Source organism: Condylura cristata, unplaced genomic scaffold (genome assembly GCF_000260355.1).
Source record: "Condylura cristata isolate star-nosed mole 26May11 unplaced genomic scaffold, ConCri1.0 scaffold00015, whole genome shotgun sequence".
Lineage (NCBI taxonomy): Eukaryota > Metazoa > Chordata > Mammalia > Eulipotyphla > Talpidae > Condylura > Condylura cristata.
In genome coordinates, this window is record NW_004567116.1 from 8,708,747 (window position 1) to 8,724,441 (window position 15,695).

At 42.4% G+C, this 15,695-nt stretch overlaps 1 protein-coding gene across 4 annotated transcripts in view; it reads right to left on the reverse strand.

The window, feature by feature from the left end:
• The window catches only part of ATG13 (autophagy related 13), a 37,105-nt gene that overhangs the window by 5,543 nt on the left and 15,867 nt on the right, over positions 1-15,695 (reverse strand). For 2 of the 4 annotated variants that reach the window (XM_004682857.2, XM_012725440.1), the window contains 12 exons: positions 15,088-15,169; positions 14,057-14,137; positions 13,482-13,601; positions 11,718-11,764; positions 10,428-10,568; positions 8,415-8,455; positions 7,584-7,680; positions 7,157-7,255; positions 6,281-6,374; positions 3,072-3,170; positions 2,219-2,329; positions 1,685-1,821 (listed from right to left, as the gene is read on the reverse strand). In XM_004682857.2, coding sequence (XP_004682914.1) covers positions 1,685-1,821; positions 2,219-2,329; positions 3,072-3,170; positions 6,281-6,374; positions 7,157-7,255; positions 7,584-7,680; positions 8,415-8,455; positions 10,428-10,568; positions 11,718-11,764; positions 13,482-13,601; positions 14,057-14,137; positions 15,088-15,156 — 1,136 coding nt within the window. In that variant the 5' untranslated portion in view covers positions 15,157-15,169. The remainder of the gene's footprint in view (positions 1-1,684; positions 1,822-2,218; positions 2,330-3,071; positions 3,171-6,280; positions 6,375-7,156; positions 7,256-7,583; positions 7,681-8,414; positions 8,456-10,427; positions 10,569-11,717; positions 11,765-13,481; positions 13,602-14,056; positions 14,138-15,087; positions 15,170-15,695) is intronic. The other 2 variants (XM_012725441.1, XM_012725442.1) reach the window with 2 other exon arrangements.

The window sequence follows — 15,695 nt, forward strand, 5'->3', positions numbered from 1 at the left end:
AGCAGCCACAGTGGGGTGGCTGCACTGTCCCCCACCCCTTCTGCGCTGACAGCAGAGGACTGCGTTTCATGGACCAGATGAGAGTGAAATTTAGTGTTACAACTGTGTGCAGCTTATGTAATTTATCTGAAATTACGACAAGCGTCGGTTACCATGTGCTTGACATGCATGCATTCAGGTGAGCAGCTCTAAAGAAACAACTCAAACTTTAGTTATTCATGTTACCTAGACAGACCTAAGAGTTCCGCTTCCCTTCTTTTTTTGTTCCCTTTTTACAGTACAGTGTAAAATTTAAGCCATTATTCCAAGTTGATGGTCACACAGTTGACTCCTGAAGTCAGAACTTCCCCTGCCCTTGAGGAGCTATCTGGGTGGAGCCTGCCTCTCCCCAAAGGTCTCTGAACCACACATTCAGTTCGGCTGTGCGCCCTTGCTCCCTCCCTCCCAGGCCTCCAGACTGAGTCAGTCCCTGGATGGGGGACTCTGAGCAGCAGAAACAGCGACCTGTGTACCGAGGCTTCCAGGCAGCAGTCACACTTTGCCAATAGCAGGCCAGAGGGGCTTCTAGCAAAACGAGGGGCTCAAAGCAGGAAGGTGGACTGTGCTGTCCCAGTGACCTCTGGACTCTAAGACCTGCACTGAGGTAAGGCCCCCCCCATGTATATTTCAGGGCCCCCTATATCGGTTCCTCTGTTGTTAGCTACTCCAACATGCCCTAGGGGGTCAAGGCTCAGAAAATGAGTGTAAAATGACTAACAGACCTTCCTTTGATGATCTAACAGGATGAGAGATGACAGGATGGAAATCAGGGAAGCCAGGAATGAAAGTAATTATTACTGATGGACATCACAGAAAGATTTTCTCAAATGATCCTCTCCCATCACTCCACCGTGGGAATGAGAAAAGATTACCAGAAATATCCAAAAGTTCACTGAGGATGTGGTGGGGCAATCAGTGTCATCATCTCTGGGGAGGGCAGGGCAGGGCGCCTCAGCCTCCAGGGAGGACTTGGGGCGTAGTGGGAGGAGGGCGCTGGCTCTCTGGGGGAGCAAGGCTGGAGCCAGCTCTGGAGCAAGTTACTTAGTCCCAGTAAGAGCCTCTCATCTTTTACAGGGTGATTTTGCAGGGTGAGGATATGAGAACTGTCTATATAAACTATGTCGCTATGACTTGAATTTACATGATACATCACTTCTGTTAACAGAAAAGACAGTTAATGTAAAACATTTTTTTACTGAGAAAAAACTTGTTTCTAAAGGCTCCCTATGAGGCTGTTACATGGATAAAAAAAATCACTCCCAACTACCACCAGAGATACACTGACGCCAGACTCTGGGGTATGGTAAACACCTGTCCCGGACCACAGGCACACTGAGGAGCGCCTGACTCCAAAAGAATACACCTGGGGACAAGAGGAAACGCCTGACAGCGCCTTCACCAGCCGGCAGTGACGAGCGCCAAGCCACCGTGCTTGCTCGGTTGTGCCACCCAGGCCAGCGTCCTCACATACCAGCTGCAACCCAAGATTCTTATCAGGAACGTCAAAGATTCCACATTTTGGGTGTAAATGCCAAACCTGAGCCAACACTGGACGCTCCTTTTGCTGATACCAAATAAGTACATATGTCAGGCAGATAAGGCCTCCGGCTGGCCGGAGAGCAACAGACCCGAGAGGTGAACTCACCTGCTAGAAGGTGTGGCAGCACAGTGGGCCCCGTCAGAAGGGGTGTAGGTCGCCAGTCTCTCTTGGTCAGCTTGGGCACCATGGGCAGGCTGGTTGGGAGCAAGTGGTACCCCACTTTCCTTCCCAGGAACCATTAGCTTTGGGGGAAAATGGAAAAATACAGTGAATCATGGGAGCAGCAGGGGAGCTTGCGGCCTAGCATGATGGTATCTGCTTACACATTTTCAATCACCAATGCTGCCACCAAGTGGGCAGGAAACCTAGGATCTTTATCTCCTCTGGGACTCAGTTCATGGGAGACATGCAATGGCAGTGACGCCCGAGGGAAAAGAAGAGGGAGAAGACACCAGGAAGCTCTTCTTTCCACTGAGTGCAACGGGTGCCTTCTGCTCAGTCACATCAGTCCTCCAAAGTTAAACGAGTTTTTAGCTTCAGATACTCAGCACAGAATTGAGGTCTCAAGAAGCCCCTCAGCTGCCTGAGGGAAGGGAGATGGCACAGGAAACCCCAGGTCTTCCCCTTCTTTAAAGATACCTGGTGAGGGTGGGCGGCAGTTAGGCCAGCAGCAAACACTACTGGGTAAGCCAGGTCAGCCGGTCCAACGCCCAGGGCGGCAGGCTGACAGGAAAGGCGAGAGCTTGAGAGCTAAGCAAGAGAAAACAAAGAGGGCAAAGGAGAGGAGGAGGAAAACCAGGCAGTCCGAAAGCACACTAAGGATCCAGGTCAGTGGAGGTGAGGGGTGGGCCCAGTGCACGTCCGCATGGGGCTGCGGGCCTGACTGACGGAAGGGCTCATTAAAGACAGACCAGGCAATGATATGTTTACATAAGAAAACAGAAACCTATTTGTGGTGGAAGAGATTCCCAGTGCTGGAGTCTCTCCGCCTCAGGATGAGTTCCTTGCCCCCCTTTTCCCAGGGACTCGGCTAACTGCTTCAGTTTCCGGCCCAGCAGGCCTATGGCGCACAAGCCCAGACAGAACTTTGAGTCCAAGTCATCAGTCTTCCCCAGGTCATTCGATTTTCTCCTCTGCCCTTCCAGTCCCTTTGAAATGGGTTTCTCTGATCACACCCTCCTCCTCCACTCCTGGGGATGGGAGGGTTCCTATTTGTATTAAAGAAAAATAACCACTCTTGGATTGTTTACTTAGAAATGAGATATAAATAACTCCATGTATTTTTCACATCAATGAGAGGAGCAAATGAAAATTCCTATCTGGGGCTGCTGTGCTAAGGCGTGTCCTGTTAAAAATCAATTACCAAGCCTCAGAATAACCCACAGAATAACACTTGGGGACATTTACGTAGCTAAACCTTTTACTTTATTTACAATTTTTAAATTATAAAATGCCATGAGAGTATATCCCCTTCTTCCCTTTATGGACTCACTTGATGGGAAAAGGCCAGTCCTGCCATGGGGACCCTCAGGGTGTCCGTCACCACAGGAGTAGGGGTCTGAAAATGTGCCTTTGTGACAGTAAACACACACTGTGCACAGACACACACAGAGACAGAGAGAGAAAAGAAGAAAAAGGGACTTGAGAAAGAAATGAAAAAACTCTGGAAGGGGCAGTAGCAACAGAGACTGAAATGCAAAGGTAAGCAGAGCAGGGAGAAAGCTCTGCGGCTGCCTTCCTGAAGGACAACCTGGAAGGCTCTGACGAAGAGATGTTTAGTCCATGATACCCCACTGACTGCCCCGTGATGAGCAGGTAGAAAACACAGCTGAGTCAAACTGGTATGGCTTGGCAAAACACAGAAACCCAAGCATTAGTCTGTCTTGAGTCAACCAAGAGTAGGAGGCTGTTTGAGAACAGCCGCCCAGGGGAGGGCCTGAGCAGACGCCGAGCGTGCTGAGGATGAATGAGGACAAGGGTGCTGAGCTCATGTCAGACTGAAGGCCTTTTTCTGGGGATCCAGAGTCTGCAGGGACAGGCTGAAACAGCTGACATATATTGGCAGGTTCTGTTAAAGTGCTCAGGTATGCTTTCCTCTGTCATCCCAGGGAAGACGCATGGGTAAGTGTAGATACAGGCACAGAATGTGTGTGCGTGTCTGCGTGTTTGTATTATCCCTGATGGAGTAAGACAAGTTGATGGGTTAAAAACTGTTTGAAAGGGTACTTTAAAAACTTTTATGATCTCCAAGTCAATTAATGGGCATGACAGTAATTCTGGTTCTGGCTGTTTCATCTTTAAGACTCACTAAGTAGGGCCCTCCCTGGTGGTACAATGGGTTAAAGCCCAACACTATGAAGCCACCCACAGCCATTGCAAATGAGTTTGATTCCCAGGCAGGGAGGTGACCCACATGGCACGGCAGACCTCTCCTGACCCACCTGCTGCTCCCCTCAGCAGTGTATTTCAGTCAATCTGCCTGTTCTGCTGCCCACTCTGTCTCTGGTAAATCTTCTTGCTCCTCCCCCCCAACTCTGGCCTACACACCAGCTCTTGTTGCACAAATAAATCTTTTTTTTTTTTTTTTTAAAAAAAAACCTCACTAAGCAGTGAATTCATGCTTAGAATCAGAGATAAGACCTTAAATCACAGAAGCAGGCTCAGGCTCACATCTATGTCTTGATTCAAACTCCCAAATGACACAATAACCTTATTTTCTTGGCAAAACAACATCACCTTAACATGTATTTACTGGACTCTAGCAAAAGCTCAAACAAAAGTTGCTGAGCAATTATGCAAGTGCCTAGGTTAAACCGAGGGACTGTTTCAATATTTGCTGGAAAAAGATGGCTAGTGATTTTCTCCCTCCGTCCTATCCTCAAGGTTTAAAATGAGTATTTCTGCACAAACTGTAGCAGGTGTGATCAGAGGTGCTCAGAGAGTACTGATAGGATCACCCAAGAGTACTCAATATTCCTAAGATCTTGATGTGATCTACTTTTAAATCACACATGGCAAGTGATAGCATGAAAAAAGGCTCTTTACATAGGTCAGAAGACTTATGCAAACATCAACCAAAGAAAATGCTTAACATGCATTTGACCCAACTTTTAAAGTTGGGTCAAATTTCCACTGTCTCAGATAAGACCAAATGACTCATGATAGCCCAGCCTTACCAGCTCTCATTTTCCCCGTCACAACTTTGAATGTTGTTTATGAATCATCACTGGTACAACAAAATAAACTTGTTTAATGAACATTAAACTCAAAATAGTCACATTTTTATTGTTAAAAAAATCTACGCTCATTAATGTGCACTCATAAGAAAGTGGGCTCCCCTACCCTCCTTAGGGGCAGGTGGGTGAGCACCCTGGAAGCTACCTCTTTCTAGAACATTCATGCTTACATGACTGTGGAGAGAAGGGACTGACCATTCTCACAGTGCCAAATCAAGCTGTCGGAGCCACCTTTTTTTTTTTTCTTTTGGTCTATTTATTTATTTAATATTATAATAGTTTATTTATTTTACATCATTCTGTGCCTTTTTCCATCTCTGTTGTAATCCCCGGGGGCTTCCCATCACCAAATCACCCGTGTGCCATCACCACAGTCCAGTGCACTTCCCTCTCCCCACCATTTTTGATCCCACTCCGCACTCCACCCCTGTAAAATGTCTCTGGTATATAGTTGTTTATTATTTTTATTATTTTCTCCCCTGGTCCTTTATACTCCTGCTGTGATTGAAATCATCCTTAAGCCACTTTTTAAATACAGTATTTCAGAACAACCCAGGATGGAATGAATTCAAATTTTTTCTTCATTGAAAAACACATAATAAAAACGTATGAAAAACTAATTTGTTGGATGCCCTACATATGATGTGAAAAGGAACCACTGGGGGTAATTTAATGGGAACAGAACTGAGCTAGGTCTAGAAGAAACTAACGTGAAAGTCAAAGAGGGCAAGACAGGGTGATGAGCGGGCTCTGCAGGCAGGGAGGTAGAAGATGAACGTCTCAGCTAAGAGAGGTGCCCTGAAATTCAGTCAACTGTCAACAATGACTTTCAGCTGAGGCCCTCTCAGTATCACAGACATTACGCAAGACCACACAACTTCCTCCCTGGAAGCTGAGAACACTTTTTGGACCCTCTTCATTACTGAAGCTGGATTTTAGATTGAAGATTGACTCAAGTGGAAAAGTTAATGGTAAAAAATGTTCAGGCAGAGAATAAAGACAGGCAGAAATCTATGTCAACAATCAAGAAAACCTGCCCTGCTGTTTGCAGTGTATGCTAAATAATTATTGGTTCCTTCTGTGCTCCTTCCATTAGCAGGAATGGTACTTACCGCTTCAAAAAAGAGGCCTCTAGCAAGCAAACGAGCACAGATCACAGATCAGCAAATCCGTGATACCAGAAAGCATCTGCACTTCTGTCACTGATTTTCCAGGAAACTTTAAGACGTCCCCAGGAATGGAAAGGTAAGATGTAATTGTGTGGGTGAAGACTAGTTACAAATAGATATACTGCAATTTAGCTGCTGGAGAAGACTCCCTCTCACCACTTACAACAGCTGCTGGAAATGGTGTGGTGGGATTTCCACCGAGAGACTGCCTCTCAATTCTGACACCATTTCACAGGGTCCACACAGGTACCAAATAATTACAGCCAGCCACCCCACCCCAACCTGTCTCCTCATACCTGCGATGGAGGAGAGGTGGAAAACGAAGTGGTACACACTTCTTGAGAGTCTTCCACAGAAGGGTAAGTTACTCCAGTGTCCTCACCAGCAGTTCTAAAGTGAAGGGGGAAAACCATGAATTGTATGGGAACAGCAATCATTTTCTGAAGGGATACAGAGGCAGGTGAGATAAAGAAAAGTTATGACAAGAATTGTTTCAGTTAGACTTTACAACAGCAAGAAGATTTGTTAAGTCCTTGTTGATTTTAAACATTTCCAGAGGAGCAGCATCTTGGGGTATGACAACAGGCTTTAAAAAAAAAAAAAAAAAATCTTACCTGACATATTACATGAGAAAGCATTGACTAGTGCTGGGGGCCAGACTTGGGAACTCAAAGAACTGTTAATAACAGAGATTCTGTGAAACAAAGTCCAGGCTCTAAACACAGGCCTATCCAATTTCACAAGTCCTTCACATAAAGGTGATATCTCTTCTGATTACACACTGATCCCAAGCTCTAGAGAATTGTGTTCTGGGATCGAGGCCCAGAGACATTTGATTCTGATGTATACCTGAATTGCGTGAGATGGCAATCTGAAAGCCACTTATTTAGCAAGAATAGGCCACAAATCACTGTCACTCTTGTTGTCTCTAAGTAATTTGCCACTAAGAAAAGTCAAATCATTACTATCAATATCCAAAATGTCTAAGAATTCCTTGAGACAGTCAGTCCATCCCAAATCTCGATGTACCTAACAGCAAGCAGCAAGAAGAGACGCAAATCATTTCCTATCTTTCCATGCTACCTCCTTGCTACCTGGGGGCCCACTTTTTTTTTTTTTTTTGCCTTGCTGTGGTTTAGAGCAGTGTCCGCAGTGTCCTTCCTATTCCTCACCTGTAATTGCAGGGATGCATGGGTGAGGCGCTGGGGTAGGGACGGTCCACAAAATGATCAATGATAATGCCCATAATAGGTGGTGTCCTCTCAAATTGCCTGTAATAGAAAAAGCAGATTGCAATACTGTTGGCCTACCTTGCCAGCACGCCCTCCAAGTCCTCAGAGGCCCCTCACCTTGTATCTGCTGGCAGGAGCCAACAGAGCCTTGACTACTACATCCCTCACCATAAACCACCAACTCTACATCCTGGACAAATCTGGAGACATGCAGATTCTACAATCTGGAAACCGATTTCTTTTCTTGATTTTATTCTTCTGAAGGGGACTGGTTTCAGCAATGGCAAAGATGAATTATAGGCTGCACTTTGGGGTTTGTGGGGGGAACCTTTGGAACAGTTCCTTTGGATGCGAAGGCTCTCCTCACCTGGTGGACATGAATGCCAAGTTAATTCTGTAAGCACAAGAAAGAGTGATGGTTCCCACAGGTGTGCCCACGGTTCCAACACGAACTGTCTGGAAACCTAGAAGAGAGAAAGGATTAGCTTTTTCCCAGAGAATACTGACAAGCCCCACACCACCATCCCATCTGTCTTTCCCTCAGTCAGTCTACGGTGTAAGCCCTAGCATCACCCACTTAGCAACTGAGGTGCAGCAACCTCACTTTCATATCTATCTACTGTTTCATGTGTATACATGTTTTTTCTTTCTATTTATTACATATTGACCGTATTATTTCCACATAAAACTGCCTTTGAAGAGGTGAAACAAGCTCCTTGAAGAGCTTGCACAAGCCCTAATCATGCCTGCCCGGGGGTGTCACATGTCCGAGATAGGGAAGGGGCACTAGGCGTCTGTCATACAAACGCCTCAATTTATAACGCGGTAGCACCCCACCGAGCTGCCACCCCAACAGTAAGTTTAGAGAAGGGCCAGGGCCTTGCAGATGATACTCCCAACAAAGCTTTTCTGGCTTTCGCGACCTCATTTCCAATTTTTCAAACTTGTTGATGCTCCGCAGAAATGTACAACAATCATTGTAGAAAATAAGACAATTATATAAGAAGAAATAATACCTAGTTATTGTAACTTTGGGAAAAATGATTTAGCTGTCCCCTGGCAGTTCTCTGGATCACTTACCTACCTTCTATTTTCCTCACTTATAGCAAGTTACATATTGTTATAGGCAGCATCCAAGTCCCTCTGTAAAGACAGGGAGCTCTTAACACTACAAATGATTTTCAACCTTGAGTCATACCTTCTCCTAAGCCGTTTAGCTGAACTTCTCCAAAATATATCCTGTAGGAAAAAAAAGAAATGTTACCTGACTTTTTATTGTAAGGGCCTCCATAGTCAAAACACCTAGAAACAAACAAGCCCTCTTTCCTTATCTGCATTAAACACCTTCCCTAATGCTGCAATGACACTCTATTTCAATTAAGCTTCAGACAGGAGCGTATATATGAAGACAATTAAAAAGTGAGAAAGATAGAATTAAGTGGAAACTGGCATTTAAGTTTCTTCTTCCTGCTCCTGAAATGTGTTCTGAAAGAACACGCCTATATACATAAAATTAGCAAATGGATCTGGGAGTACTATTGGAAAGAATTAAATTGTGAAGCGGGGTCTTTGATTACCTCCATGCTTATAACCAGTCATCCCAAAGCAAACTGTTTAGAAATAAAAAAAATTGTTTTCCCATCATAATGTTAGATGTAAGACAATTTTAAGTATATAAAAATACAAACAAATGCTTCCCACATGAGCTCTCTGGGAAGACCAATCTAGATTAGCAAAAATTCTGAATTAAAAAATACTTAAAACTAATTTTTATGTTCTTCAAGTAACAGTTAAAAATTAAGTACACATATGGGTTTATTAGATACCGCAAAGTGGTATGGTTAGATGTCAGGGGTGATATAAAGACAAGTTAAGGATGAGATTCAGGATAAAGCTGAAGCTGAGGTCTCACATTTTATAATCTGATGTGGGAGAAACAGAATGTAGAAAATATCTGAAATACATTCATACAAACAAATGAAAGCAGGAGTGGACAAACTTTTAAGAGAATAGGGTAGTAAATACTTCAGGCGTGAGGCTACCCAGCTGTGGCATTTGCTGAGCTTTGCTGCTGTATTGCAAAAGTAGTCATAGATGGACACTTAAGAGAACAGGGTGGCTGTATTCTAAAATAACTTTATAAAAACAGCAGTGAGGGCCTCCCTGGTGGGGCAGGGGTTAAGCCTCAGCACTATCAAGCTATTAGTAGCCACTACAGCATGAGTTTGATTGATCCTCAGCAGGGAGCTGACCCACCTGGCACAGCAAACCTCTCCTGTCTTGTCCACTGGTCCCCTCAGCAGTGGATTTCAGTTGATCCACCTGTTCTGCTCCCTACTCTTGTCTCTGGTGGATCAACTGAGCTGATGACTAGCTGTGCAGCATGGCTACTCATAAAAGAGCTAATGTGAAGAGGACTTGACATAGTAAATGAGATGAGTTAGAGAGCAACCTTCTATTATATGTAAATAAAGGTCTAGTAATTTTCAAATGGAATACTCATCTGAGACATGGGATAATGAAAGAGAAGGTAGTACAGGCCTGGAAAACACCTACCTTTCCACACTTTGCTCTCACATTTTCTGGCATGTGCTCTAGCCACACTCGGGCTCTCTGACAACCTACACAGCTCCCTCCCCACACCCCCCACCCTGTGCCTGGGGCCATCTGGTGAGCTCCTCACCTTCCGCTCACTCTCCCTCAGTTCCACCTATCCTCTGCTGCAAGGCCTAGCTTGAATGCCACTTCCTCCGTGAAGCCTAACTTGTTCTCTTACCCGGAACACACTTTCCCTGCCTGTGTTCTGCTTCTTTTATAATTACACATATATCAAACTGTTTCCCCCATTATTAGAAACACAATTTCAGTAAAAAACTGAAATTGAATAAGCAGTGTGTTAGAGGTAAGTTTTAATTTAGCATTGGAACAAGGAAGGTTGTGGAATTCTCCCAGGAGAGTCTGTATTTTTGAGTCTTAAGCTCCTTTTCTGGCTTTCAGTTATAAATCCACTCCCTAGGAATCATGACCATATCATGGTTTTGGAAAGCCAAGATCCATAAGTGGAGATGGGTAGAGAAGTGGAGTAAAGCTACAGAATCAACTGTTTAGCCAACCATCTGTCCCAGAATTAATCAGGAATATCAGGATGCGGTCAGTGCCCCGTGACGTGACTGATGAGTGAATCGAGAAGGCGGGCAGCAATGGTGGGTACCTGTACAATATGACATATTCATGCCCTTGTTTTCTGGAGAGTCTATAGGCCGGGGTCACTCTAGTAATAGCAAGGAGAGACTTCAGCAGCAATGACAGTCTGTTGTATACTGTGTAGGAAACTTTAATTTCTTTGTCACACCTGTGGAGCAAAGACACTGATCAGCATTTTCCCAGTCAACTAACATAAAACAAAGAACAGAACTACAATGGATATAGAAATATTTGTAATATTCCATATAGTGAATGAGATTAATCTGGTAACATTATTCATGAATTCTAATAGAATATAATCTGCTTTGTAGTCCAATAACACCATTTAAAGACTATTACAGTCAACAGAGACAGTGACACTGAAGCAATATAATGGCACAAAATTAAATTTATTAATTTGGTTCAGACTGTCAGTTTATCAAAAGGCTGTTGAAGGTGACTCAAGTTTCGCTTTCTCAACTACTAGATAGAGCAAGTGACACCAAGACACCCAATAATTTCCAGTTTTGAAGCAGTGGCCTTTCTAAGAAATAAAATAGCACCCTTAAAAATAGTATTGCACATTACAACTGTATTACTGAACATGCAAACATAATTTCAATCAATGTGCTCTCTTATTAAGACTGATCTTTAAAAATCTATCAGGAAATCTGCAGAAAACTCTGGTCTAAAATTTTGGACATATTTTGGCAGTTTCTATTTTAGAAAGAAAACTAATGCCCACACCACATACTTATTACTGTTTTTTTTTTTTTGATGTGTTGCTATTTCTTTAATTTTCCTATAGACACTTTGAAAAGGGAAACTTAGAGCAGGAAATAAGTTAATCTGTCTTGAAAGAAGAAAATGGGAGGAAAAAAACATGCATTTCCAATCCACGCCCAACCCAGTATGTAAAAAAAGGAGTAGTGAGGGAAAATCTTACTGGATGTTTGCCACCCAGAAAACTGACAAAACAGAGTCATCATTTTACAAGAGTTCACAAGGGATTTAATCAGAGAACTATCTGTACTCTGGGAAAACAACAAATTCTTTTCAGCTCGAGCTCTATTCCTTTCCCCGTGGTGTCTGTGTCTCTCTCTGGACTGACACTCCCGCTGAAGGTCATCTCTGTGACTCTGCTGGAAGCAGCGCATGAAGCAAATTATAGCAAAGACCTCTTAGCTTTGTTAAGTGCTCAGAACACCCCCCTAGCCCTGCTCCCACCCCCCGACTGATACAAAGCCCTGCTTTTCACACAGCATCACATGCTTTACCCTCAGCCTCCCAGAACAAGGATCCTAGACAGAGAACTTACTTTTCATTCATTTCAAGACACCAAATCTCTAGCTCCATGGAATCTCCCTGTAGATGGGACAATTAAAAGATTTTTTAGTGTTTTAAAAAAAATATCCACTTTTTTCTTATGACGAAGCACTATATAGTCAATATACTAGAAAATATGAATAGCAAAAAGAAAAAAGCCAGACATCAACTTGTAATTTACTTCAATACATTCTGCTTCTAAATTAACAGTAAGATCATATCATATATACTAATAGATGTCACCTATCTATTTCTTAATATACAAAACATGAATTTTCCTTATAATTGTTTTTGATGGTTATATAATATTCCACCATGTGACCATCATATTATCCAGCTGATCCCCTTACGCTTGAACATACAGGCGGATTTTTGTGTATATATATATATATATGTATATATAATGTAGAACATACATTCTAATCTTTCACTCTACAGACAACAGTATGATAATAAGTCTTGAGACTGAAACTTTGTACACACTCTGAATTAATTTCTTAAGGCAAATTTTCAGAATTAGAATCACTAGTTCAAAAAGTACACATTTCTAAGACTTCTAATATGTATTTACAAATTGCTCCTTAGCAAGGCCAACACTTCAAACAATGAACAGAGTTCCCCCTCCATTTCTGAAGAGGCTATGTTTAGGTGAAACCCACAGTTAAGACAGACCTTAGCAAGTTCCCCACTCAAACTTTTTTTAGTTGTCTGATGTTTTTAGCCAAGTTGTTCAGCCCCTTTATGTGTTACTTGGACAGATAACTATTATATCTTCCCTCATTTCAAAAGAAAACTGAAGAATTACAAAGATAATGCTGCAAACCTCAAGTATAAAAGAGGTCAGAATAAGAACATACTGCCTACTATATGTTCTATCAAGCACTTTACAAATAAAGATTAAATAAGAAAATATTATTGCCCTGTGAGACTTAAATGTCATGTTAGTGTGGTGCTGTTGACTGTGGTGGGGTTAAGTAACTTGGCTAGACTCGCTTAACTGGGATCAGAATATTGATATCTGTACAATTCCAAACTCCCTTTGCCTTTTATTATGCTGTATACCCTCCCAGTGTTGTAGTGGGAATAGATTAATAGACATACACGTAACAATGCATGTCTCAATCCTCACATGGAATATGGTAGACCAAATAACATTAAAAAAATAATCACAAGTAATACTCTAAGACATAAACAATGCACACAGGAAGTCTAAAAAAAGCAGTTACCTCTCCTCTAGAAGGGGGAGATTTTATAGAGATGAGTATCTTTAAGGATGAACAAAGTGGGCCCTCCCCGGTGGTACACCGGTTAAAGCACAGCACTGAGAAGCTAAGCTGCTTTAGCAGGAGTTCAATCCCTAGCCAGGAAGGTGACCCACAGGGCACAGCAGACCTCTCCTGGCTCACCAACTGCTCCTCTCAGCAGTGTACTTTGTTGATCTGCCCATTCTGCTTCCCACACTGTCTCTGGTGAACCCTCTTTACCACCCCTGCACTTCTGGCCTGTACCCCAGTTCTGTATGCATAAATAATTCTTTAAAAAAAAAAAAAGGATGAACCAAGTTATATCATATAGAGGATATGTATACAGATGAAGTGAGAGTCTATTCCAAGTAATTGGAATAATAACCACAAAACCCATGACCTTCTCAAAGAACGATGAGAAGTTCAGAGAGGGCAGGGAAGAGGCTGAGTTGGGCCACGGTGTGAAGGGCCTGGTGTGCCAAGTTCACACGTCACCCTGGCTATAACCTTACCTCAGAAGTCTTGAGAGAGATCTCCACACACATAGACCTCCCGACAGCAGGCAGCTGCCCTGCCAGTGCCTTTTTAGCTTCATGTGTGACCTCAGGGATGTCTTTGATTGCCAAATTGAACTAGAAAACAAAAGGGACTTGTGCTGACCAATTTACAAGGAACATCATGGAAAATTAAAGTATGTTGTAAGACTGGGTATTGGGTAACACAGGCGTTGCCTGGACTCATTAAGGACATTCATTCACTTCTCTCTTCCCCACAAGAGACAGCCTGATCAGAGCTCCAATTTTCAGGTTGAAGAAGTCAGTTTTTTTATCTGTTAGAAAGGAAACAATACCTTATTCTGGATTTCTAAAGACCAAATTATTTCTCCTATCACAGCAGAAAGCCAGGAGCCAAATGTATCAGGACTAATGTTCTATAAAGAACAGTTTTCAGGTGAATGGATCAAATGGAATTCAATAATGTAATGTTAGAATTTAGTAATATCATAAGAGTATCGCTTAATACTGCACCTGTGATTTCTTGTGACAAATGCCACAGTATATCCTTTAGCAAAGAAGAGGAAATTTACCCAGTCTGAACCTGTTGGGGATGAAGACGAATGCGTACAGATCTTCTCACCGAGTCGAGCCTGGACAATTACTTGGACAGTCTAGAAAAGAAAAGCAAGACAGCAAAGATGAAAAGGCTTAAGCTGATTTGTCTCCTGATTAAGTAAAAATCCTCCCAGTGCAGGATTTGAAAGATGCCAGTTATTACTCGAAGTACTTCAGGAAAGGCTCGAAATGGAAACATTCAAGAACAGAGTTAAAAAACACTACACAAAATTATCATACTACAGACTTTCCTGAGGTCACAGTGTCAACCAACTAGATTTACAGTCTAGTTGGGATCTGCAAGTGCCTCACATGGCAGTAGGGAAATGGCACATGGCAAGGCTCTCAGTTTCATAAAGAAACGGGTCCGACCGCAGGTTTAAATAGTCACTGCCATACACTTAGATAATCATAGTAGACTGAAAACTAAGCAATTATTTATATGATTTGGCCCATATGGCAAAAGTCTTCCAACTACTTTTACAACCAGAGTCTACTGCATGGATTTTTCCTGCGCTATAAAAGTTGAGAGGAAGGAATGATAGGGGTGGAAATGATTTTTAGATTGAGGAAAATAGAACTTCTAAGCATTCAAAATTCAGTTTTAATTTTTCATTACCCAGAAGGAACAAAAAATGAAAGGAAGACATCTCAGAATTAGTTGATGCTTCAGGGAAGATGCCCAAAATGCTGGCCAGTCCAGTCCATACTCTTTGTTCCTACCTCCAGGGAACATTCTGTGCCAATAACCTGGCATAATAGCTTGACATTTCTGCAAACAGCCTTTCAAAAAAATGTTTTGAACAAATAGCTGTGGAAAATTGGAAGTTACTTTTTAGTTACACCCCCAGTACCGCCCCCAAACTTCACAGTTTAGTTTACAACAGACAGAAGTATCCCTTAAAATGGGCAAGCTGCAAGCTGTTATGCTTTATTTCCAAAAAGAGAAAAGCAAGGAAGTTATTTCTAACAGACAGTATTAAGCTCAAGAGAATGAATATATTACCTTGAGAGCAAAAAATTTAATGAACTTGTCCAGGTCCTTTCTGTCCTGGGAATTGAGATCAGTTTCCATTGCCTATAGGAATCTAAAACAGGGGAGGGGATATGTTGAAAAAAATATGAAACAGGGGAGGGGATATGTTGAAAAAAATATGACCAGTGCCTTTTAAAAGAGATTGCTACATCAAAATACACAGAGATGGTATTGTTTAGTTGTGTGAATAGTCACGTAGGAGGGGGGAAAATTCCCTGACTAAAGATACTAAAGTGAAAAATATTAAGACACTATCTTTTGAGGAAAATAAATTCCACCACACAAAGAGCTAAATCTAGGAGACAAAGAATGGATAAGACATTTAAACTGTCATCTCAAACTTTGAAATTTAAACACAGCGTATCTACTAAATACGTGTGCGCGCACACACACACACACACACATTTTAGTACCCAGTATATTATAGATTAAGTTTAAGGAGACGAAAACTGCTAAAACACAAAATCCATTAGCGTGTAAACTTCCAGAAGACCACTAAATAAACTTAACACTTGGGGGCCTACGAACTCCAATTGAGAATCTAGTGACTTAGATTCTCCAAAAAAATGCACATACAC